The 25,977-nt window shown below is 42.3% G+C and overlaps 1 protein-coding gene across 2 annotated transcripts in view; it reads right to left on the reverse strand.

Annotated features, from left to right (window-relative positions):
- Positions 1 to 554: 554 nt before the first annotated feature.
- Positions 555 to 25,977, reverse strand: part of FBLN7 (fibulin 7) — a 31,368-nt gene continuing 5,945 nt past the window's right edge. The window contains exons 3-7 of one of the 2 annotated variants that reach the window (XM_033943046.1): positions 21,939 to 22,109; positions 19,307 to 19,423; positions 10,958 to 11,098; positions 4,077 to 4,215; positions 555 to 2,199 (exon numbers count right to left, since the gene is read on the reverse strand). In XM_033943046.1, coding sequence (XP_033798937.1) covers positions 1,839 to 2,199; positions 4,077 to 4,215; positions 10,958 to 11,098; positions 19,307 to 19,423; positions 21,939 to 22,109 — 929 coding nt within the window. In that variant the 3' untranslated portion in view covers positions 555 to 1,838. The remainder of the gene's footprint in view (positions 2,200 to 4,076; positions 4,216 to 10,957; positions 11,099 to 19,306; positions 19,424 to 21,938; positions 22,110 to 25,977) is intronic. The other variant, XM_033943047.1, reaches the window with a different exon arrangement.

Here is a 25,977-nt window from a genome sequence, read left to right on the forward strand (position 1 = left end):
GCGATTGTACAGTAAATACAGTCCTGGAGAACACCTCTAACCCTTCCCTTGACACCTTGGGTGGTAAAAATAAGTGTAAGAAGGAAGACATATTATGATCTAAATTTACTCTGGCAGTGGTCAATAACCACAACTACGTTAAGTCTTTTCCATGCAACATTTGGATTGAATCTTTTAGTGCAATATCACAAGCCTGAGCCATTCATTCACATAAACCTTATCAACGCTATCTACTGGATCACCAGTCTACACTTCACAGTCTACCCCTGAGGAAGGCTTTCTAGTGGAAGCCGAAACACAGACAGTGTTGGGTCCAAAGATATGAGTGGAAGGACTCTAGTTCCCTCTTCTATTAAACTGCGCTAGCAGTTTGTAGTGCAAAGAGCCGCGCTGAATGGCCTGCGCTGCTCCTGACGCTCATAGGAACTCTATGAGCGTCAGGAGCAGCGCGGCTCCCAGCACTAGAAAACTGCTAGTGCAGTTTAATAGAAGAGGCCCTAAGGCTTGGTGTCTTATATATTATGTATATGTGATTTTTTTTTTTATGATTTTTCAATAAATTATAATTGCCCAAAGGTTGATGTGCACAGTCCCCTCCCCACTTGTTTTTTGTTCTGCTAAAGATATTGAGCACCATAGGTCCCCTCTTTTATTTCCTTTAGGTAAAGCTGAATGTCATCCACAAAGGAGTGAATCTGTCTAATAAAACTACAGACCTAGGACTTGATAAATATCATGTAGTTGTGGTTATTGACCACTGCCATAGTAAATTAAAATCAAATATGTCTTCTGTCTTACACCTATCTTTACCACCCTAGGTGTCAAGGGAAGGGTTAGAGGTGTTCTCCAGGATTGTATTTACTGTACAATTGCCTCTAGGAGAAAAGACTATTTGAAACAGCCCCTATTTCTACTCTGTTCTCCTTTTCGTAATTAGGAATCAGATCTACTTGAACTGTTGAATTTTGTAATTTGGAAGTTAATTTTCCCCTAAAACGAAGGGTCAACCAGTGTGTCATCAACAGGTGGGAAATGTGTCACCAAAAATTAGTCACAGACAGCAAGCCTAGGTTTCCTTTAACAACAATCTGTGCCTGCAAGCTGGGAAGAGCAGAGAACCAGAGCATCAGGTATTTGAACTCTATACCTAGAACCCTACTTCACAGTGAGAAATGAAAATGGGGGATTCCATTCAATTTCCTTGAAATCCTAAAATAAACCATTGTCACAAACGATGTCATTCATATTGGTTCATATTAGCCATTGCATCATAAATAACATTTGAATGTGAGGCCTTTTGTAATGATATTCTGACCATGGTTATTTCCAAGGTTTTAGGGAAACTATGGAGTAATAGGTTAAATATGTATTTAATTAATATAGGGGGAGTAGGGGTTATTATTATTTGTGACACTGGGGCAAGTAAGCTTTTCTTTAAGCTTCTAATTTATTCAGCTTTACAAAACCTCTGCTAAAACTAAAAGTTTTTGTATTTGAAGAAAATGTATTTCACACAGAATAAATTCCACAATGCAACGTATGGCCAACAGGAATCTGTCGTCATTTCCTTGGCGGTGACACTCAAAAGCAGACTAATTAGACTGTGGCTAGAAGATATATTTTAGTAACAATAAGCATTTAGAGATATGTGGATCTTGTCTTAATTACCATGGCATAATTTGACTATCTAGAAGGCAATGTCTGAAAATATATGACTCCTGAGGTTAAAAAAAAAACCCTGAAATTCATATCCTGTTTTAGTTTGAGTGCCATGACTGTTATTTATCATACTTTGGGTTGCTGATAGCCTTTCTTGGCTGTTGAAGGCATGAAAGGATTTAGAATTCATACTGGGAGACAAAGATGGTAATTTGGAAAATGTGTCTTCCAAGAATTATTTTCCGGGACAGTTCAGTCATCTCAACTTCAGCCTCCAGAGTCGCTGGCCCCACCACTGAACTGGTCAGAATTAGTTCACCAGTCTGCCGATCAGACCGCTGGACAGCAAGAACATCATGATTTCTGCCCCCAAGGATGACAAAGCGCAGGTTGTCTCCCAGATACTGGGTGGTAGACATGGTGAAAAGAACCTTGGGGATGGAGCGGTTGGAATGAAGGGGTAGATAATGAAAGGAGATGGAATGAGCTGCATTGCGGCAGGCTTTGCTATCCAGGGGACATGGATTTCGTTCACACTGGCTAAGAAAATAAAAGAAAAACACAAAGATGTAAACACAAGGGTTCCCATTATTATCCATTTACCCAACTATTAATAGACTTATTTATATCACTTCTCATAATGCCACCTACTGAAATGCATTTTTCATCTAATTTGAAGTTCAAGGGATAGGTATCATCAATTATGTGTGCTTCCCACTGTTGCTACATAGCACATAGCCCAAGTCTTCCAGTTCTTCTGGGAGACTCCTAAGCTGCCTACATTCCCTCTTTCCTCCTAGATCCTCTACTATGCACCTAGATCCTCTACTCTGCTCCGGCATGTTTCCAGAATCTTTGGGAAATTTATCAACCAGCCTGTAGGTAATGATCCAAGGGTGGGATGAGGCTGATTAATGATAAGGAGAAAAAAAAATTCATTATATGAGATTAAAGAGCTCCATGTTTCCTATAAAACTTTGGAATTCACTTCCTGGAGTTTTGAGACTATGTAAGGATCATATGCATTTCAAGAAACAGCTAAAAACCCAATTATTTGTAGAGGCCTTCATGTGATGTTTAAAGGGCCATGCTTTGTCTCTTGTCTCACTCCACTCTTTGAATCATCACATGACCAGGTTTTAAAAGTATTATTTTCTACTGAGACACCCCTCCTGGCTCAAATTGAGAACCCTTTGCTTTGCCTACCTGCTCTCATCTTCCTCCCCTCCTCCACTCTTTGAATCATCACATCACGTGACCAGGTGATTTAAAAACTACCCCTCATCTACCTTCGCGCATCTCCCTCTGCTCTCCAGACTGATCCATAACCAAGCTTCCTAGTTTCCCTTCCACTGTTATGACTCCCTTACTTCCCCTCCTGCTGATATTAACCATCCCCAATCTTTCCCTTCTCCTCAAGCCACTGAGCACCTTAACACTTCACCCTTCACTCTTCAAACCCACTACCTCTTTTATCCTCTACTCTCATCTCTGCTCTAAAGTTCCTACACTTTCTTCCTCATTCGATTATCCCCTCTCTCCCTGCATTCACCTCACCCAAATCGCAGCAGCAGGTGCTCCCTCACCTCTCCTGTCCTCACCCGTATCTTCCTCCTCCTTCTTTTGCATTCCGCTGGGGATATCAACCCCAATCCTGGTCCTCCCAACTAACTCTCAACCTACTCCTACAGTCCACCTTATTCCTACATGCCAACACGCAATACTACAACCTTATTTCTATTTCTCTCCTCCCCCCCTCCTCCCTGCCCTTCTCTTGTGCCTTATGGAATGCCCACTCAGTTCCAACAAGCTTGGGTTTTGGAAAGTCCCGATGAGCTCTGGCTGCATCTGGAGGGCCTCTAAGCATGTGCAGATGACATCTGCACATGCTTCAGGCTCTCCAGATGCGTCTGGAGTTCATCCAGAAGAAGAGAGGAGGTTTTGTGGGGGTGGGGCTGGATGCAAGATGGGTGGGGTTATGTGTCCAGGGTTTGCTGGAGAAAAACATGGTAACCCTATACACACACAGTGAGCAAAGCACAAGAAGAAACATACAATGGGCCCTAAGAACTGGAGTGGAGAAAAGGCTTTTTTATAGGACTTGGCACAGGCTGTGTTTTGGCAATGTGCTTGCATCAGGGGATTGGCAAGAAACTTTCTCCAACACCAAAAAGTGTTTCTCATTAAAGAGGTTGCTGAGCTCAATCAAGGGTAAATAAAGTCTTTTCTCCACTCTGATTCTGGAGGTCTGTTGTGGTTTTCTTGCTTTCTGAGTTGTAAGCGCATGCCTCAGTAAAGGCCAGGCCATGAATTCATCTGAACACTATACTGAATGGGCCTCTCTTTCCCGCTATACTTCATGCTTACAGTGTGAGAATGATTTGGGTATCTCATGCAGCTGGGCAAGAAATACTTACAAGAGTGATGTCTTAACGTAGCTGGTGTTGAGTCGTGTCTTGGGGCACTCTGGTTGTACACACCTGAATCCCCCATACACGTTCACACAGTTCTCCCTGTGGCTGCAGTTGTGCTTGTTTATGGAACACTCATCAGTGTCTAGCAGAGAAAATAAGTCAACCAGTTATAAATATAACAGATAGGACTTAAATAGCACTTTTCACCCAAACAGGGTCACATACTTTCTAAAATCGTAGGGTTTCAAGCAACTTAATCTACCCAGTTTTAATGTCTGAATTGGTAGCTTTTAAAAGGAAGAGAGGTAAAGGAACAGTATCCAATATTTATTTGTTTGGATTTAGCTTAGCCTTTTCAGTAGCTTTCCATACAGAGATAGACCCCAGTCTCCAGGGGTAGCTTAGGTATCCCTTCTAAAGCACTCATTGGAAAGTTCTATAACAGGGCCAGCCTGGTACATACTGCCATGTGGAAGATCTGGCTTTGACCACCTGATCACATAAGAACATAAGAATAGCCTTACTGGGTCAGACCAATGGTCCATCAAGCCCAGTAGCTCGTTATTACGGTGGCCAATCCAGGTCACTAATACCTGGCCAAAACCTAAGGTGTAGCAATATTCCATGCTACCATTAAAGGGCAAGCAGTGGTTTCCTCCATTTCTTTCTTAATAACAGACTATGGACTTTTCCTCCAGGAACTTATCCAAACCTTTCTTAAAACCAGCTACTCTCAAGCCCACCTGAGGCTAAAGACAGCTCTGAATGGTCGCGCTTATCCCCCATCAAAAATTAAAGAAACTCAGAATGTCACCAAAAATAGTAATTTTAAACATGTGTTATTGTTATTATTTTTAGGACCGGACATCATGTGGTATCCTCATGAGGCTCACATATGTCTCCCCACTACCACCATGTAGTCTACCAGCACTCAAACCTGCACTGTTGGAGAAGAGACAGCTCAGGGGAGATATGATAGAGGTCTATAAAATACTCAGTGGGGTAGATGGCTAGATGCAAATTGCTTTACTCTTTTCAAAAATACTAGGACTAGGGGGCATGCAATGAAGCTACTAAGTAGTAGATTTAAAACTAACTGGGGAAAATATGTCTTCACTCAATGTGGAATTCAACTCTGGAATTTGTTGCCAGAGAATGTGGTGAAAGCAATTCGCTCAGCAGAGTTTAAAAAAAGGTTTGACTCATTTCCTAAAAGAAAAGTTTATAAGCCATTATTAAGATGGACTTGGTGAAAATCCACTGTTTATTCCTAGGATAAGTAGCATAAACTCTTTGGGATCTTACCAGGTACTTGTGATCTGGGCTGGATACTGTTGGAAACAGGATACTGGGCTTGATAGACCTTCAGTTTGTCCCATCATGGCAACTCTAATGTTCTTAAGTTGCCCTCAATGCAGTTATCTGTTGAGGGTGCGGCAGAGGTAGAGCATGGACAATGGCAGGTGCCATTTTCCTCTCTTTCTAAAAGTTGCTCCAGAAATTGACAAATCACCTTCCTATCCCTCCTTTCCTGCTAATCTAATCTAATCAATTATGTTCAATGCGGTTTACATAAATTAAAAAATAAAATACCTTACAAAAGGATCAGTTTGATTAAATACAAAACAGATGAGTTTTCAACTGTTTTCTAAAATCATAATAAGACTTAGAACAATGTAGCAAAGGTTTTAGTTTCCTATCCCTAAGCAAGCAAACGATAATGAAATTTTTTTATACCGACATCCTTTAGTTGAAGGAAAGTTAAACAAGCCATGAGTACTTCACTGATGTTTGGATCCAACAATGGAGAATGAATCAAGACGATGTGGAAGTCATACCAAAAAGAACTTTATAAAAAAAAACACCCAAACTTAAATTTAACATGAGCTTCAACAGGCAACCAATGCAATTTTCTGTAAAAGGGACTGATATGATCATATTTCTTCAAGCCAAAAATCAAGCAAACAGCAGCATTCTGGACTATTCTCAACCTTGAAAAATTCTTTTGAATACCTCCCAGTCATTACCAGTGACTGAACTAGCAGTCTGAAGGATGTGACATCAAAATAGGATCTTAGGCTATGCAACTTCCATAAGGTATAAAAAACCTTCTGGACCAAAGCATCTACATGATTTTGCATCGTCAAATTTTTGTCTAGAATGATGCCAAAGATCTTAATGGTAGGTTGTATCGAATAATTAACATTATTTATCATTAAAGATGATTCAAAGGAACTATGACCTGTAGATGGTCCCTAAGAGATGAAGAAAAGCACCCCCAGGCCAGCTGTGGCCTAAGGACTATAGTCTGCCTGCTTCTGATCAGTCAGCATCCATTTGTATCCTCTGCTATGACTAATTAAGTCTAACGCAGTGGTTTGCAAAGTATGGGTTGGGACCCCAAAAGGGAGCACATTATTGGGTGGGGTTACAGTAAAAAACAAAAAAAAAGCAGCTTCCCCTTCCAAGCATGGGTCCTGTGAATTGATGAATGTTCCTAAGATCTGGCCCCTTCTCCTGTGTTGGCATCCTGTTAGACTAGAAACCCATGCAGGGTACTAGTATTTCTGAGTTCACATTGAAACCTAAGACCTTGTGTTGATGCTGCAACTGTTGTACCACTACTGCTGCTGCTGCCACCTCTTATGTTTTGCATAAGTGGGGGAAGGAGGACGTATATGATAAAAGGGAGAGGACTGGAGGTTTACTATTTTATTTAAATCATCATCCAAGGTTATGTGCATTTTAAATGTTTAAATAGGGTCATACTGGATAAAAGTTTGCAAAGCACTGATTATAGTGAAAGAAGCTGTACATTTTTAGAGGTCTAGTTCAACTTGTGAAAACTCTTAATTTTAGAAAGCAGCTCTCTGCTAAATACAAGTGTATGTGTTGCCTGTCTCTCTAGGATCCCTCAGATAGGAAGCAATGCTTGGGGGAATTATGTGCAATGCAAACTTTTCATAGAATGCCCCCCCCCCCCCAACACAAATTTATCTATTTTGCTGGCACAATTCAGTAAAGGCACACAAATAAAAGAGAAGGCGACCTGTAGTGTTTAATGACTACAATAAAGACATTGACCACTACAGGTCGCCTTCTCTGTTTTGTGTGTTTAACGTGACAATGTAGGATCTCCTGTTTGGGTGAAACAATTCAGTGGGGGACCAGGAGTCATCTATCAGATCATCAGCACATGTAGGCCAGAAGAAGAAGGAGATGGTTTCCTTCAATACTCAGTTGTATTTTTACCATGCCAGTTGTTATTGCTCCTTCATGGTGCAGATGACCCTTCCCGTAGACAGTTGATTGGGAAGACCACAGCCTTCCTGCTTACTGAGTGTCACCACTCTATGCAATTCGGCCTCCTCCTTTCCATTCTTCCTACAATTAATCTCCTCCCATTAAGATTCACACCATTTTTTCCTTACTCCCACTGAAGAGCAGATGGTTGGGAAGTTGGCCTGCTTTGGGTTTTTAATTATCCGGGCACCTATTCTTTTGCAGCCCAGCTCAGGCGTGAACACAAGTGCCTGTAAGCCTGTGGTGGCCAGCATGCTTGAAGAGGAAGCAGCCCCACAAATTATTATTTATTGAAAGCTTCTATACTGCTAGTAATGACTGGTGGAGTCAATTCAGTGCAGTTTACAAGAGCTTCTGTAATGGTGTTAAAATACATGAGCTTCTGTGCTGGTGGTACAAAATAGAGTTAAATGTTTCTGTGATGTTTTTCCATACAAGAGCATCTGTATGACATAAGGTAGAGTCTGGCCTAGGAGAGAGTTTGGAATGTAGCCTGACTGCCTGGTTGAACCTTGAGGAGTAGTGCTGCCCGATTCACGATTCAAATTGATTCACCGATTCGAATCAGGTGAACCAATTCAATTTTCAAAAAATCGGCCTCCTGATTCAGTGACCGACCCTTCCCCCGTGTCTTCCTAAAGCAGGAGCTGCAGCGCTGCCTCTTGCTGGCCGTCCGCTGCTGCTCCTGCTTGAGGGGGAAGAGTCAGTCAGAAAGGCCTCCCCCAGCTTCCCTGCTCTTACCTCCTTAAGACTAATATGGCAGCTTGCAGGCTTGTTGGTGTTATAGCGATCCCTGCAGCTGCTCGTCGTCCTCAGCGGCACATTCTCTCTGCTACGTCCTGCCCCTGCTCCGATGTCAGGGACAGGATCGCAGCAGAGAGAACGTGCCACTGAGGACGACGGGCAGCTGCAGGGATCGCTATAACACCAACGAGCCTGCAGGCTGCCGTGTTAGCCTAAAGGTAAGAGCGGGGAAGCTGGGGGAAGGTTTGCAGGGGGAGCAGGCTGAAGAGTGCCTTCATGGCAGGGGGGCAGGCCTTTGCGGGGGGAGCAGGTCTTCGCGGCGGGGAGCAGGCCGAAAAGTGCCTTCACGGCAGGGGGCAGGCCTTTGCGGGGGGAAGAGGAGGAAGAGTTCCTTTGTAGTGGGGAGGCAGGCCTGTGCAGAGGGAGGAGGAGGAGGAAGGAGTAAGAGAGGGGAGAGGAGATGCCAGACCTGGGGTGAAGGGAAGAGAGAGACCAAACCAAAAAGAGGGGGAGGAAAGCAAAGAAGAGGTGCTGGACTAAAGGAGAGAGGGAGAAGAAATGTAAGACCACAAGGGGAAGGGTACAAGAGGGATAGATACTGCTCCAAAGTAGGTAGGCAGGGTGCAGGATGGCAGGAGAGATAGTAGGAGAAAGCCTGTACCTGGGGAAGGGGATATAGGAGGTAAGGAAAAGAGAAAGAAGAAGCTGGATATGGGGAGAGATAAGATGCTGGGCATGAAGAGAGCATAGGAACAGGGACACAAGGGGGCAGTACTGGAGAGGAGAATAGGGACAGGGACACAGAAGAGAGATGCTGGATGAAAGGGTAGTTGAGAAAAGGAGAGATGGTGGATCTGGGGATATTGAGGTCCATTGCTCCAGCTGCGGGGGGGATGGAGATGAAAAAAAAGAAAGATGCCAGACTTCCGGGGGAGGAAAGGGAAACAGAAGGGGAGGACAGAGATGGAAGATGAATGGATAGCACGAAGAAAGGAGAGCCTGATCAGAAAACAACCAGACCAACATGATTTGAAAAATAACCAGACAAGAAAAGGTAGGAAAAATAATTTTATTTTCTGTTTTGTGATTACAATATGTCAGATTTGAAATGTGTATCCTTCCAGAGCTGGTGTTAGACCGCGAACGTGAGCTAGGATTTAACAGAGAGAGGAAAAGTATATTTTGTTTGTTTATTTTGTTTACACCACAAGACCAGTGTGGGTAGGAGAGGGCAAAGGGGTGAAGAGGCTATAAAAGGGGTGAAGAGGCAATAAAATAAACCCACCAGGATATTTGGAGAAAACCACCCAATTGGGCAGGAAAATCGAATCGAATCAAATTTAAAAATATATATATATATATATATCGATTCAATAGGCTGAATCGAATCAAATTTTTTTTCCCTGAATCGGACAGCACTAGTTGCTAGGTTACATCTAGTGGCCTACTTGTGCTTTCCATGATCCAGAAGGAGAAGTGGTCTGTAGCTGCTGGCTGAGCAAATCTGGGAGTTAAAAAAACCAAACGAAAAACCGATCAAGGTTGTTGTGACTGAAAATTTATGGATCTACATATAGCTCATTAGATTGAGCTGAAAAACCAAAGAGGCAGGAAGAAACTGCCGAGTCAATAAAAGTGCACTTTGCAATGTTATTATGCCCATAATTTTCCATTTGCTATAACTATACGATAATTAATGAGAGGGAGGATGTTCATCCCTGCATTACATTCCTTCTATGCATGCTGAAAATGTCTGCATTATCACCCATCACTGCTTAGTACATCTCCAGTCATATCAAGAAGCTAGAAATTTATTGGCATGAGTTGGAAAAATAGAACTAGACTCAAATCTGGCACTGTTGTGCAAGGTGAAAACGCTGAATTGGTCTCACATAGCTTCCCTGGTCAGTGTTTGAAACCACTCTTGTCTGCAGGTATAATGCTGTGAATATGAAAGAGGAAGCAGGAAGGAGAGAGGAAGACAGGTAGGAATGTGCTTCCTGCTGTTGTGTCGGTTTAGCAGTCAGCAGGAACCATTGGTCAGGGGTAGGATTACCAGACATGTCTTCTTTTTAGAGGACTGTTCGGGCTCTCAGATGGAGTTTCCAAAATCTGGCATTTGTCTGGATTTTGGAAAGTCCTGACGAGCTCCGGCCACATCTGGAGGACAATAAGAATAGCCTTACTGGGTCAGACCAATGGTCCATCAAGCCCAGTGGCCCGTTCTCACGGTGGCCAATCCAGGTCACTAGTACCTGGCCAAAATCCAAGGAGTAACAACAACATTCCATGCTACTGATCCAGGCAAGCAGTGGCTTTCCCCATGTCTTTCTCAATAACAGACTATGGACTTTTCCTCCAGGAACTTGTCCAAACCTTTCTTAAAACTAGCTACGCTATCTGCTCTTACCACAACCCTTGGCAATGCATTCCAGAGCTTAACTATTCTCTAAGTGGAAAAAAATTTCCTCCAATTGGTTTTAAAAGTATTTTCCTGTAACTTCATCGAGTGTCCCCTAGTCTTTGTAATTTTTAATGGAATAAAAAAATCGATCCACTTGTACACATTCTACTCCACTCAGGATTTTGTAGACTTCAATAATATCTCCCCTCAGCTGTCTCTATTCCAGGCCCTCCAGACCCAGTTGGAGCTTGTCCGGAAGAAGAGAGGAGGCTTTGTGGGGGCAAGGCTGGAGGCGTAACTGGATGAAGCTGGGGCGGAACAGGGCGGGGTCATGTGTCCAGGGTTTCCCAGAGAAAAATATGGTAACCCTAGTCAGGTGTAGCAGTGTGATTGTAGAGGAGAAGGGATTAAAGTGGTATAAAGAGAAACTCACCTTCACAGCTATTCTTCTCATGGTTCAGAATGTATCCTTGGGGACAGCTGCACTGATATGAGCCTGGGGTGTTGATACACTCATAGGTACAGATTCGTACCTGTCTGCTGCTGCTCTGGAAGAGCTCACACTCATTGATATCTCCAAGCAAAGCACAGAAAAGTACACATCAGCAGACCAACAGAAAAGTGAAACAAGTGTGATAGGATCTGACTTCACTTCACAGGATGCCCACAACAAACAACGGCAGTTCTCTCTCCTCTGCTGAGATGCACTAGGTAGGAGAATGCTACATGGATCTTTCCTGCTAGGATCCTCTTAATACGGCATTCTTATGCAGTGCTGAGAAAATATTAATGAATCACCCTAGGGTGTCTGTATTTTAGCACAGTTTATATTGTATTTAAAACATGATTAATCCTACTCTAAACCCACATGAGAGAGAGAGAGATTAACTAACCCCCTCTTTTATCAAGCTGCGCTAAAAGTTTATAGCAGGGGTAGGGAACTCCGGTCCTCGAGAGCCGTATTCCAGTCGGGTTTTCAGGATTCCCCCAATGAACATGCATTGAAAGCAGTGCATGCACATAGATCTCATGCATATTCATTGGGGAAATCCTGAAAACCCGACTGGAATACGGCTCTCGAGGACCGGAGTTCCCTACCCCTGGTTTATAGCGTGGGCTGATGAGGTAAGTGCTCCAACGCTCATAGCCCACACTAAAAACCTCTAGCGCAGCTTGGTAAAAGGGGCTGTACGGACACTTGGACAAAAGGGGTACATTTTTTATCTATTTACGCCAAAAAATTCAACACTTATCCCCCTCTTTTACTAAGGTGCACTAAGTGTTTTAGCACGTGTTTAGCACGTGCTAAACGCTAACACATCCATAAACTAACATGCGCGCGTTAGCGTTTAGCGCGTGATTAGCGCACACTAAAATGCTTAGTGCACCTTAGTAAAAGGAGCCCTAAGTATCCTGTGAAAAAGTAGATGAACACTTCATTCAGTAAATGGTGGCACTTCCTTGAGGAGCAACAATTTTAGTGAAATGTTTCTTGTACCTTGAAATAGCTAAACAGAGAACTTCACAATAAAGCCAGAAAAGAAGGAACATAACATAACATCGTGCTTCTTAACCGTGTAACCATAAGTTCTACGCGGTATACAAAAGATTATAAACTAAAGACAATTTAAGAATGGCAGAAATTATTTAACTAGCAGCATAGACAAATTGATAACCTAGCAGCAGTAACCTCGCAGCAATAACAAAGTGAAAAGAGGCGGTGAGAAGATTATAAACTAAAGATGATTTAAGAATGACAGGAAGAAATTATTTAACCAAGTATTTTGAAAAAAGATAAGTTTTCTTTTTTTTTAAATTCTTTATTCATTTTAAAACTGACAAACAAGTGATTAATATTAAAACATTATATTACTAATAAAATATACAGAACTTGACATTCTTATACATATAATCCATTAAAGTAGAAATTATAACCCTTTCCCCCCCACCCAACAATTCTTCAATGAAATGATAAGTTTTCAGTTGAGTTCTGAAATGTTTATAAGACCAGGCTCCAAGCAATAACAATCGAAATTCTCTGTCATGTGAAGCTGCTTGGAATGCTAACGTATGGTCTAGAAATTTCTTGCTTTTATAGCCCTGTACATCAGTAAACAGGGCATGAGATTTTCTACAATTTTTATACGATGCTAGAGAGAATCTATTAACCATATAAAACAGAGTAGTACCATACATAACCTTATAGCAAAAGCAACCCAACTTAAAGAAAACACAAGCCTCCATTGGCAGCCAATGCAACTCACAATAAAATGGAGTCACATGATCATATTTTTAAAGACTGTAGATCATTCTAACTGCTGTATTCTGAATCAATATGAGTCTAATTATGTCTTTCTTGGGGATTGTTAAATATACAATATTACAATAATCCAAAAGACTCAGTAATATACCCTTTTTTGATTTTTCTGCTTTTAAACTTCTGGTACAATCTGTACCAGAAGTTTAAAAGCAGAAAAATAAAAAAAGGGTATATTACAACATCTAGTCAGCACAAAATGTTGATCAGTGTTTCACAAAAAAAAACCAACAACAAAAAATACAGAACAAGAGATTGGATGTACCAGTATGTAGTTTAATAAGAGTCCAAATAACAAGGCCGGAAGTGATGTCGATGAGCCGGAAGGAAGCATAAGCCCATGGCTCCCTGACCACTGGAGTGAAAGGTGGATTATTCTCTGAAGATGGCAGTATTTGAAAGATTTAGGGCTCCTTTTACTAAGGTGCAATAGCGTTTTTAGCGCGCGCTAAATGAAAAAAAAATGCAAGCTCTAGGGAGGCATTAACGTTTAGCCCGTGCGGTATTGTAGCGTGCGCTAAGCGCATGCTAAAACCACTAGCGCACCTTAGTAAAAGGAGCCCTTAATAACTGACTATTATTTTAGCATTATTGAATAACTGAATAACCAGCTTCTAAATGAGTAAGAAAAAGACTCCTGATTTGAAGGACTTTGCTTATTCGGGCAGCAGTCAAGCTAGACGAGAGAAGGAGAATATGGCGTCAGCCTCTGAAGAACTGAGCGGGGAGTGGTCAGAATGCCCTGAGGGGAATGATAGCGCACTGTGTATGGAAGAACTATGAGGATGGTTTCAGGAATTTAAAGCTGATATAGCAGCGTCAAGAGAGGATTTGGCATCAATGAGATCTGAACTTAAGGTGGATATAATTGGACTGGGTCAGCGTATAGAGGAAGCGGAACAACAAGTTGAGGAAGTTGCGGTACAATTGAATTCAATGGAAGAAAAAAAACACATAACAGGAAAAGCAAGTGACTGAATTAATGTATCGTGTAGAAGACAGGGGTAGGAGACAAAATCTTTGTTTAAGAGGCTTGCCAGATATACTTGAGTATCGTAACTGTATAGAAGTAGTTCAGAAAATATTAATGCATGTTCTGGCTTAAGTTCAGATTGAAAAACAAATAGACCAAATCCATATTGACTTGGGGGTGATCATTAGCGAAGACATGAAGACTGCCAATCAAGTGGAGAAAGCTTCATCCAGGGCTAGACAAATCATGGACTGTATCCGTAGAAGTTTCGTCAGATCATAATGCTGTTGTACAGATCCATGAAGAGACCCCATCTGGAATACTGTGTACAATTCTGGAGACCGCATTATCAAAAAGATGTGCAGAGAGTTGAGTCGGTTCAGCGAATGGCCACCAGGATGGTCTCAGGACTCAAGGATCTCCCGTATGAGGAACGACTGGGTAAGTTGCAGATGTACTCACTCGAGGAACGCAGAGAGAGGGGAGACATGATCGAGACGTTCAAATATGTCACAGGCCGTATCGAGGTGGAAGAGGATCTCTTTTTCCTTAAAGGACCCATGGCAACAAGAGGGCATCCATTGAAAATCAGGGGTGGGAAATTTCATGGCGACACCAGAAAATGTTTCTTCACCGAAAGGGTGGTTGATCGCTGGAATAATCTTCCACAACAGGTAATTGAGGCAAGCAGCGTGCCAGATTTTAAGAAAAGATGGGATTGGCATGTGGGATCTTTTCATGGAGGTAGTTAGGGGGTGGGCCATTAGTGTGGGCAAACTAGATGGGCCGTGGCCCTTTTCTGCCGTCATGTTCTATGTTTCTATGCACATCGTTCACTGGGGGCAACACGGCCAACCAATTTAAGGACATTGTAGTATGCTTTCATAATTATGTACAAAAGGAGGAAATTTTGACTGCAGCACAAAAACAGGAGAAGATAATATGGGACACACATGAAGTATCCTTATATGCATATATTTCCCCTTTTAAGCTGAAACGATGGAGGGAATTTGCACCTTTTACATTGAAACTTAGAGAAGAACATTTCCATTTGGATTACAATTTAATGCAAAGGGAGCATCATATCATATCTCAACTAAAGCTGCAGCCCTTCAAACTTTCCAATTTTTAGGATGGGGAGAAGAAAAGGTTGTTGCGGGGCAGGAGAAGAAACAGCAACAAATAGCCTAAACATCGAAATGGCAATGGGTTGGAGCTGGTAGGAGCTGACTTCGTTCTGCCCTAAAAAAATAAGATGGCTATAAATGACAATAATGAAAATAATCTTTATAAATCTATTATAAGAATGATTAGATAAATTATATAATATGAATACTGAAAGAAGAGAAATGGGTAGAATTAAAAATTGTGATACATGGTATTTTTTACTGTCTTTATAGAAATGAAAAGAAGAAAGAACACTCCAATGGGGTGGAGTCCTTCCTCTTGATTGATGTCTTTAAGACAAGGGATAGGAGGGAAGGGAGGGGTAGATGGGGAGAGGGGTTTGGGGAGAGAGAAAGAGGAAGGTATGGGGGCATGGGGGGTTGGGGTTTATTTGATTCTTGGTGGTGTGATTTTATGATATGGACTAGATTTTATGATATGGACTAGATTCACTAAGCCCACCGATCAACTTCCAACCACTTAGCGACCCGATTCACTAACCTCTGTCCCGATCATCCTCCAATCCGCACATGCAAATGAGGGGTACGGCATTCAAATGCAGGCAGGAAGTGATTCACTAAAATAAAAAAGCAACACTGACTGGGCTGGCCAATCCAAAAATAAGCGACTGCTGAGGACCAGTCGCTGAGGTCCTTTCCGATTGCCCTGCCTTCTGTCACCCTGCTCTCTGCCTTGCTTCTCTGCTCTCAGCCTCGATCTCCTGCTCTCTCCTGCCTGACCTGAATCTCCTGCTCTCTCCTGCTTGCCCCAAATCTCCGGTTCTCTCCTGCCTGCCCCAAATCTCTCCTGCCGCCCCGACTGGCCACCCTGCTCTCCTGCCCTTCCCCGCACTACAAGCCCATGGTTTTAACCCACGGGTTTAAAGTGGGTTAAAACCATGGGCTCGCGAAGAAAAAGTGAAAATAAAAAAATAAAGTAAAAAAAATGTCACTGCTCTTAAGCATGCACAAACCATCTACAGATGGTCTGCGCATGTATAGGGATCGCTAGAGAGCGATCCCGACAGTTGGATGGGGCGTGATTCCGATTGCCTTCATTTGCATGAGGGCGACTCATGAATCAGACTCCCGGACATGGATTGGATCGGATCCAATCCGTACCCTTTGTAAATCTAGCCAAGACATGGGTAACTCCGGTCCTCGAGGGCTGGAATCCAATCGAGTTTTCAGGATTTCCCCAATGAATTGCATTGAAAGCAGTGCATTCAAATAGATCTAATGTATATTCATTGGGGAAATCCTGAAAACTTGATTGGATTCCGGCCCTTGAGAACCGGAGTTGCCTGTGTCTGATCTAGCTCTATGTGAGAGTGTTGAGAGTGTGTATGAATGGGATATCCTTTGTTTTGCAGATGAACGGCAAGAGGGTGGGGTAAAAGAGTAATCTGAGAATGTTTGAGTTGAACGTGGTAACTATCAATGCTAGAGGCCTGAATTCTTCCTTTAAAAGAAAATGTGTAGTGAAGGAGGTGTTACGTTTAAAAGCATCAATATGCTTGATTCAGGAAACACATTTGAAGAAAAAACATCAGAGTCCAAATAACATAAAATCAACCAAAATGTATATAACGACAAATGACCCAAAGAATAAAATACATGCCAAACGATGTATACAATTTCAAGTGAACCAACATGGGCTGTGTTTTGGCAAAACTAAGAATGTGCTGTGTCACTTGAAATTGCAGGTTTTTAGGATACCTACAATGAATATACATGAGTTGTACAATGGATCAGCACATGTAGATCTGTCTCATTCATTTTCATTGTGGATATCCTGAAAACCTGACTGGCAGAGTATGTCCCAAGATCTGAATTGAGAATCTCTGCCATTGAAGAATTTTGGCCCATTCTTCCAAATAAAGAACCATTTCATCTTGTTCATCATGAGCTACTTACCACAGTAATTTCCATACAGTTTAGGCCGGGGCTTTAACTTGACCAATCCAAAAACATGAAATCTTTTCTTCTTCAATCATTTTGTAATAGATTAACTTAAAAATTTAGGTTCATTGCCTTTTCTGTATGACCCACTTTCAGTTAATCATTAGCTCACAAATGGCCTGATATTCTTTAGAATTTTTTAATGTAATTTTTCTTTTTGTCCAGTGGACACCAAGGCAGGTTACTTTTAGTATAATTTTAGAATTTGTATGTGGAACAGGACTGGGACCAGCTTGATCTGGGAGGACAATGGCACAAGAAATCCACTCATACAGCATTCTCCTTTTATCCAATAAGTCAGTTTAAGCCAGAATTTAATTTCTGAATCAAAGCACTTGCCTAAACTTGGATTCATCAGACATAAACATGGCACAATTGTCAGAAATTACTGTATATGAGGGCAAAGGTAAAGAAAAAAAAAATTTCAATCACTAACAGTATCTCCTAAGTCTCTTAATGGACACGCCCAATCCACGCACAACAATTTCAGCCTGGTTTTCCTTGTTATGTTAATCAGGTTTTCTATTTCACCTTTACCTATTCAGTTCAAAGATCAAGATGGTGGTTACATATGGCAAAGAACTTGGCCTAAATGGGTGAACCGAAATGTTAGCCCCATCTAGAGGGCCTTCAACAAGCATGCACGAATGATGCCACATGAATCCGCACATGCTGGAAGCCCTCCAGATGCGGCCTGGAGATCAGGAAAAAAGAGATGTGCTTTTGGGGGCTGGGGACGGAACAGGGCAGGTCCATGAATCTGGGTTTTTCCATCATCAAATATGGTAACCCTGCCCTTACTTATACCTTTCATTTATGCCTATTTTCTCAACACTTTCTTCTTCCCTATCACTCCTCTCTCTGCCACAGACAGGAGTCAAAAGGAGGCATTTTTGAGCGGCTGACTGACTCATTCTGCTCACCACAACAAATCAGCAAAAGGAAACAGAAAAGTGGCAGCAGCTTACCAATGTTTGCTTCCTGCTATGGCCCTCAATTGCCATCCTTCAGGGGAAAAGAACCATACTTCTGGATTCTCTCTTTGACCCTGCAAAGAAGCTGGTTGTGCTTTAGAGGCCAACCATATTTTGGGTTCAGTTTCAGCGCAGAAACAGGCCCAAAATCCAAGTACATTTTGGCTAAAATTAGGCCTTCTCCCCCCCCCCCCAACAGCAGACTGAGTCCTCTGGGCCCCAGGACCTCCCCTCAGAGCATATCTTTTGATGTTGTCACCTCCACTACTTCCTTCTCCCCCGCAATGATCAGGTCACAAAAGGCCAGGCCAGACTGGGCTAGCTACCTGCCCCACTCTGCCCCTCTGGAAGAGAACAGGTGCCACTAAGCCAGCGCCCCCCCCCCCCCCCCCCCCCCAATCACACGAGGGCCCTCCCTGGGCCCAACTTTAACTGCCCTGGTGGTCTAGTGCCATCTTCATGGCAGAAGCTATTCCAGTCGTTCCTGCCCACCACTGGTTCCTCCATAAAAATGGTTGCTTTCTTTCTATTCCCTATGAAGAATGCAAAAAGAGAAGAAGTTCAAGAAACTACACTGTTCCTGATCCACCTGGACTGTTTGATGGTCATGTCTGGCCCATGTATATTAAACTTAAGATAATGGAAGATCTCAGTGTTGATGTGGTGCAATTAGATGGAACGAAATCTAGAGAAGATCTGCTTAATACAGTATATGGAGACATCCAGAATAAGCTTCTCTTCTAGAAAAAGATGTCTGTCACATGTGTTACTTATTTAAACTCATCTTTTCAGCTTGTGTCTATGTTTTAATTTGTAATCGAAGGCGTCTCTTTTTATTCTTAAGCTTTTTTGTTCAGATAAATGAAATGGCAACTGGATGGCTCTCTACTAAAAAGCACTCCACATCAATAAAGCACCTGTAAAATAAAATAAATAAAATGGTTGTTGAAGTAGCCACCAAACCACCAGGGTAGTTAAAGGTAGGCATGGGGAGGGCCTTTGGGTGATTGAGGGGGCTGGCTTGGCAGCACCTGCTTTCATCTGGGGGCAGGGCAAACTGTCTAAACCCAGTATCTGCTGGGGGGGGGGGGGTACCATTTTCATTTTCAGTTTGGGTTTCAGCTGAAACTGATTAACAAATTTTGGCTGCTGATTCAGCTTTAGTCAAAACTGAGAATCCCAATTTAGATCAGTTTCTATTGTACTGTTGGTTCGCCCACTAGTTTTGGTCCTTTCCCCACCAAGACAATTGCTCTTTCCATGGATGGCGAGGCCCTGCAATGGCATTTTGACCTAAAAATGGATGTGACAAAAGGAAATGAAAATAAAGCTAGAGGTCACATGGATATTGGTCTTATCTGGTACTATATTCTTTCTCATTTGAAGTTACCTTGACAGATGCCAGATTTTATCCTGAATCCAGTGTCACAGAGGCAGTGGTAAGAACCTTGATCATTTGTGCAGCGTGGGGGGTGGCTGAACGAAGAGTTGCTCGGTGTCACTTCATCTATAAAGAAGCAAGCTTCCTGTTTAACTCACATCAATGTTTTGATTTTAAAATCTGTTGGTAGAGGTTCATGTATCAACAATGCAGAAGTTTAACCTATATTCTATGATCACATCAATGAAGCTTAAAATTGTGTAACAAAAGAATTTACTGCATTATTCTCAAGCATAGTTATACTGATTTATTTTTGACTAGGGTCACAATAAAAAAAACAACAACATACTACCCTGTATGCCAACTCTGATATCATTCAATTTAGGTATTCCACAGTTGTGTATGGGTTTCAGTTCTGGACTAGCTCCAGGTTTTCAAAAATTCCTTCTGCAAAAAAAATATGCAGGGCAACCGGACTCTTGCAGTAGGGCTACCTGTAGAGATTTCCAGAGCCTGTACAATACGCAGTATAATTTTACTGTTTCTGACATCAGTCGCTGCTATGCAGAGTGCTCTAGAACCGTTACACTTTCCAGGCCCCTTCCAGAAGGAGGAAAGGTCTAGGGGCTCATTTGAGAAGTGGAAGAAACCAGCAATGATTCATATGAATAAGGTTACCATCTGATAAGCTATGTGGGTTTTACTTCTACCATATGACTCCAGAAAAAGGAGAATTAATTGACACATCTGAGTTTTACTTCCATTGAAAGCAATGAAAGAAAAGCCTGGATGTCTCAAACCCTAGATAGGAATGTGTTATTAGAGGCAATTAGATGCCTCTTTTAAATTGTTCTTTTCTTGTCTGAAGTCTAAAATCGGGGCTATTGTGACTAAGTTTGAAGTGAGGTGTTGGCACGATATGAAGGAAAATTTGAAGAAACTGGGATAGGTTAAACACTTACATAAGAATAGCCATACTGGGTCAGACCAATGGTCCATCTAGCCCAGTATCCTGTTTCCACAGTAGCCAACCCAGGTCACACGTACCTGGCAGAAATCCAAATAGTAGCAACATTGAAAGGTACCATTCCCAGGGCAAGCAGTGGTTTCCAACACACAGCTTATGGGTTACATACGGCCCTGGCAGTCCTCCATTATGGTCCTCATACAACCCTCTCCCATGATAAGCATTTTCTCACTCTCAACTCCGTCCACCTGCCCACCTGAAACCTTCCTCAAGTGCTGCTCCCATCACCTGAAGTCTCACTGTGCAGCATCCCTCCTCCTCTGACAGAACTTCCTGTTTCTGGGCCGGAAACTACAGCGAGAGACCTTGGGCAACAAAAGAAGAAGCATGCCTTCAGTGCAGTAGCACTTGAGGCAGGTTCAGAAGGCCGAAGCGGGCAGGCAAAGAGAGCCAAGAATGAGAATGAGATGCCACACCGTTCTCCAATGTGACTCCGCTTCAACAAACCAACTTGCTAAATTTGTGTGCCTCCACAAATACAGATTGGTGAAAAATCTTTCATACTTTTTATTATTTTTGTCAGCAGTAAAACAACAGGGCAAAATATACCACATATTACAACTGTATGCTTGCATTGCAACTCTGCTCAAACTCCACCTCAGAACACAATCTAACCGTCACATGCATGGGATAATTTCATAAGAGACATTATATGGATGCATATTGGCATACCAGTATATGGGCACACAGGAATCTATAAAATTATCCCAATGGTGTGGATGGGCAGACATATAGGCCAAGATAATATTTTTCTGTTGTCATGTTTTTTGTTGCTGTCAGGCTACACCAAAATATAAATTGAAAAGTTGCTCTAATGTGAGGAGACTGAAGAAGGCTACACTAAGGGCTTCTTTTACTAAGATGCGCTAGTATTTTCAGCGTGTGCTAAAGAGTAGCACGCGCTAACCAAGCGCTAAACAAAAAATACTAACGCCAGCTCTATGGAGGCGTCAGCGTTTAGCATGTGCGGTATTGTAGCGTGCACTAAAACCGCTAGCACACCTTAGTAAAAGGAGCCCTAATGGACTGATGTCTTGATTGAACCAGTAGCTTCTGTGTTTGACTCAGTGGCGTAGGCAGATCCAATATTTTAGATGGGCCCACAGTTAACTCGGATGGGCCTTTCCACACCCCCTCCTGGAGATATGAAAAAATTACAGATTTTTATATCTACTCTGCATCCTCCTCCATGGCCTCCCCGGCATCTGCCCTCCTACTCTATCTCCGAACCCCATCCCTCCCTGGTGTACCTTACAGGCATCTCTGGTGCCAGCAGCAACTCATTTTTGCAGCCAGCACCAGCCTCCTAGACTTCCCTCTTCTGCGTCTAGCTGGATAGGAAATAGGAAAGCGACATTAGCAAGGGCGGGACACGGCAGAGGGAACCTGGGAGGCCGACACTGGTAGCAAAAATGAATCGCTGGGGATGCTTGTAAGGTACACCAGAGAAGGATGGGGTTCAAAGATAGGAGAGCAGATGCCAGGAGGCCACAGAATTGAAAGGGAGAGAGCGGTGTGGTCTCATTGCTGGCTGGGCCCCGTAATAGAGAGGGCCTGGAAGGAAAGCAGAGATCATTCGGTTATAAAATAAATTCTCAGTGTGGGATACTTTACTTTTGCAGAAAGGCTGCTGCCCACTCCATGTGTGATTCCGCTGACACACACGAGTTTCTGATCCTACTAGTTGAAACCCAGGATCACACAGAAAGTGCACCTCATGACCTATATTCACCTTCTTCCCCAGCTTTTTTCCATGAAGAGGAGCTGCCAGCTGAGGGCACATTTCTAAGACAAAGAAGAAAGGGAGGGAGAAAGCTGGGTTAGCAGGCTGCATTACCATGTAAAATTTATATTAATTAGAGAAATGTTTAGGCTCAGTGGCAGTGGAACACTTGTTTGGTTGGAGAGGTAAAAAAAACCAATCCTCAGCCTCAATCCAAACTCTCTAGCTGCTGATGTTAAGTTGGGCAAAATATCGATAAGACTATTGCTTCAGTGGTTCACCCCATGCCACTGCCTATGTTGGGGCTGATATTCTAAGCAAATTATGCATTTGCTGGCTGCTGGTACATAAAAAAACATAAGTGTTGCCATAAAGGGGAAAGACCAAAGGTCTATCAAGACCAGTATCCTATTTCCAAGTGGCCAGCGTAGGTCACAAGTACCTGGCAAGATTCCAAAGAGTAAAACAGATTTTATGCTTCTTATCCTAAGAATAAGCAATGGATTTTCCAAGTCCATATTAATATTAGCTGATGGATTTTACTTTTAGGAAATTATCCAAAACTTTTTTTTTTAAACCCTGCTACACTAACTGCTTTGCCTTTCACCACATTCTCTGGTAACAAATTCCAGAGTTTAATTACACATTGAGTGAAGAAATATTTTCGCTGTTTGGTTGTAAATCTACTGCTTAGTAGTTTCATTGCATGCCCCTTAGTCCTAGTATTATGGGAAAAAGTAAACATGTGATTTACAACTACATGTTCTACTCTACTCAGTATTTTATAAACCTGTATCATATCTCCCCTGAGCAATTTCTTCTCAAAGCTGAAGAACTCTAGCCACTTTAGCCTTTACACTTAGGGAAGTCGTCCCATCCCCTTTATCATTTTTGTCACCCCATTTCTGTACCTTTTTCTAATTCTGCTATCTTTTTTGAGATGCAGTTACAGAATTGCACACAGTATTTGAGTTATTTATATTTACATGTCCATATATTTGTAAAAGCTATATGGATTGTATTAGGCTATTTAATTCATTAAACCCCACAGCAGCACATTCAGCAGTAGGACTTGCTTATCCATTTATGCTCTAACTCAGTGTCTCGCAAACTTTATGAGCCATGGCACACTAAACTAGCAGCTTGAGGACATCCGGAAGTGCGTGGATGTTGCCGTGATGACATCATTCACAGTCATCACGTCAACATCCAAGCATGCATAGAGGCCCTCCAGATGGGGCCCTGGCTGCCAGTAGGAGGTCCTGAAAAAGAAGAGGCGTGGAGAGGAGAAGAGACACCAGGGAGGATGAGAGGTGCTGGCGGTGGCTGACTGGGATGTGCCTCTTGCTACACACCTGAAATCTCGTGGGGCACACAGTTTGTGATACAGTGCTCTAACTGAAATAATTTTTTTTGCACCATGCCTGATTCCTGGAGAGTGAACATATAGAAAGAAGAAACATCAAAAGAACAAGAGACCCTGGAAAGAGATTACAGAGAAAAGGAGAAAAGAGAAACAACAAAGGTAGGAATAAAGTTGTGTTTTTTTTTGGTTTTTTTTACTGAAGTAATTAATTGCATCATTCTCTACCTTTCAATGTCCGGTCAGTTTCTCTCATTCTCTCTTTCATTTCCCCCTACTTACTCTGGGGTTAAACATTCTTCCTCCTCTTCCTTATTTGGTCTCTGTATCTCTTCCCTCCACTCTACCCCATTGGATCCAGCATCATCCCTCACCTTTTCTTCCTCAGAACTCTCTCTTCCCTTTGCCTCAAACCTCCCACCACAGATCTGGTTTCTCTCTCTTTCCCTGCCCCTGCATCTTTCTAACCCCTCCTCTCTATCCCCCAGTCCAGTATCCATCTCTTCCTCTGCATCTCTCTAACCTCAGGTCTGGTATCCCTGTCTTTCTCTATCTTTGCATCTTTCTAACTCCTCCTATCCCCCCAACAATACAGGCCTAGTATCCCTGTCTTCCTCTGTCCCTGCATCTCTAACCTCTCCTCTCTTTCTCCCCTGCAAGTCTGGTATCACTCCTCCTTCTCCCCCTCCCCATCTGATCTAGCATCTCTCTAACTTTGTTCCCCCTTTTCCTCCCACCACAGCTCTCGAGACTCGAGGGGGTGGCTGGCTGGCTGAGGAAATGAGACAAACAGGCTCTTTACTAGTGCTACCAAGGCCTTTCCACTGCCATATCCCCTACATAGGAAGTGACATCAGAGGCAGGATGCAGCAGTAGAAAGGCCCTATTGGCAACAGTCTGTTTATCTCACTGCCTCAGGCAGATTTCAGACTGGTGGGGGGAGGGGGAGAGAAAGGGAAGATGACCTTAATGGAGAGAGAGATGCCAGAACAGGCAGGAGTAGGGGTGGAACAGCAAGCAGTCCCTACTATTGGGTAGTCCTGGGTATTCTGTCAGGCTCACTCAATAGTAGCTACGCCCCTGACACATAGTTTCCCCTGTGTAGGTACCACAAATTTTCAAAATAAAAGTTATCATACATATGCCTATTTTAAATTCCCAGGGAATTTAGGCACTTACCACACACAATTTTTATGTTATTATGTATGTATATGGGGGCATTACAAAAAATGGGCCCTCCCCCTATGCTGCTCTCAGGAATTTCTTTGCTTAATTTAGGTACAGTTAAATGTCTATAGGTTGGACATATGCCACTCTATTGGCTGCTCTGCTTCTCTGGGCACTTGTTGTAATGCCTCTGTATTAGTATCTGTGATACACAAATGTGCCTGTTTTGTTTTTGATGACAAATAGAAGTGCATTTAGTTATTACAGTATTTTTTCTGCATTCTTTTGTATTGGTTTCTCACAAGTCACTTTGTTTACATACTGGATGTGTAATTTCAAGAGCAGCTTTAGCTTTTAGAGAAATGTAGATAAAAGTTGGGGGGGGGGGGGTGTTTTTAAATGCCTTCTCAACTAACCTTTGCTGATTTTGGCAAAAAATAGATCCCTAGGATTGTAATTAAGTTCAGAATGAAAAAAAAATTAAAAGATCTTCATAAAACCTTCCAATATAAGATATACTGATTGGCTTCTGTCTCCCTAATTGTATTCAAAATGACTCCCAGTGTTTTTCAAAAAAGTGATTGCAATTTCCTTTGCATGCACGTAAATGGAGCCTGTCCTCTTAGATTTACTTTTTAAACATACTGCTTTTCTGTTTTGGTCATTGCCAGCCAACTCTGCTGTACCATCTTTTCATAATACTTTCCTTTCACACATGCTTTACTTTATTTATTTCTCTAGTCGATTTTTCTAGCCCCTCCTCCCAGAAGAGCCTAGAATGGGTTACAAGTTTACATACACAGTAGAAGGTTAACAACAAAGTTGCAAATTCACATATAGAAATATAGAACATATTCAAAGATGAACAGCAACAGTGAGATAATTCCTATTGAAGGGACACGTATCAGTATCTTGGTAGTTTTCCATAGAATGTTTTGAAGCTGTAAGAAAGCCAGACCCTGTTTGTCTTTCCTTCTTTGAAGAGAGTACAAGGACATTTATGTTTGAAAAGATATGTTCTTAACTTGTTGTGAAGTGAATTCAATTGTTTTTAAAAGCCATATTTGCAAACAGCTTTAGTTAAAAGGCTTTGCTGGCCCAAGGCTTTTCTGACCTTTTGGACTCCAGCCAGAGATAGAAAAAAATGCTGATGTCTTTAAAGTTTCATGTGACCTGTGTCCATATATGGTTTGTGTTTACGTCACATGCTGACAACACTGATTCATTTAGAATGATATAAAAGATGTGAAGCTCATAATAAAATTGGACATGTTTGGAGATCATTTCTTGCCTCTACAATATGTCCCCAGATGCATCTGACTTTCAAATGACAGAGGCAGAGAAAGTATGGGGCAGGAATTGGGACCTAATCCTTTTCACCTATGTATTGCATGGAGAAC

The sequence above is a fragment of the Geotrypetes seraphini genome, chromosome 4 (assembly GCF_902459505.1).
Source record: "Geotrypetes seraphini chromosome 4, aGeoSer1.1, whole genome shotgun sequence".
Classification (NCBI taxonomy): Eukaryota; Metazoa; Chordata; class Amphibia; order Gymnophiona; family Dermophiidae; genus Geotrypetes; species Geotrypetes seraphini.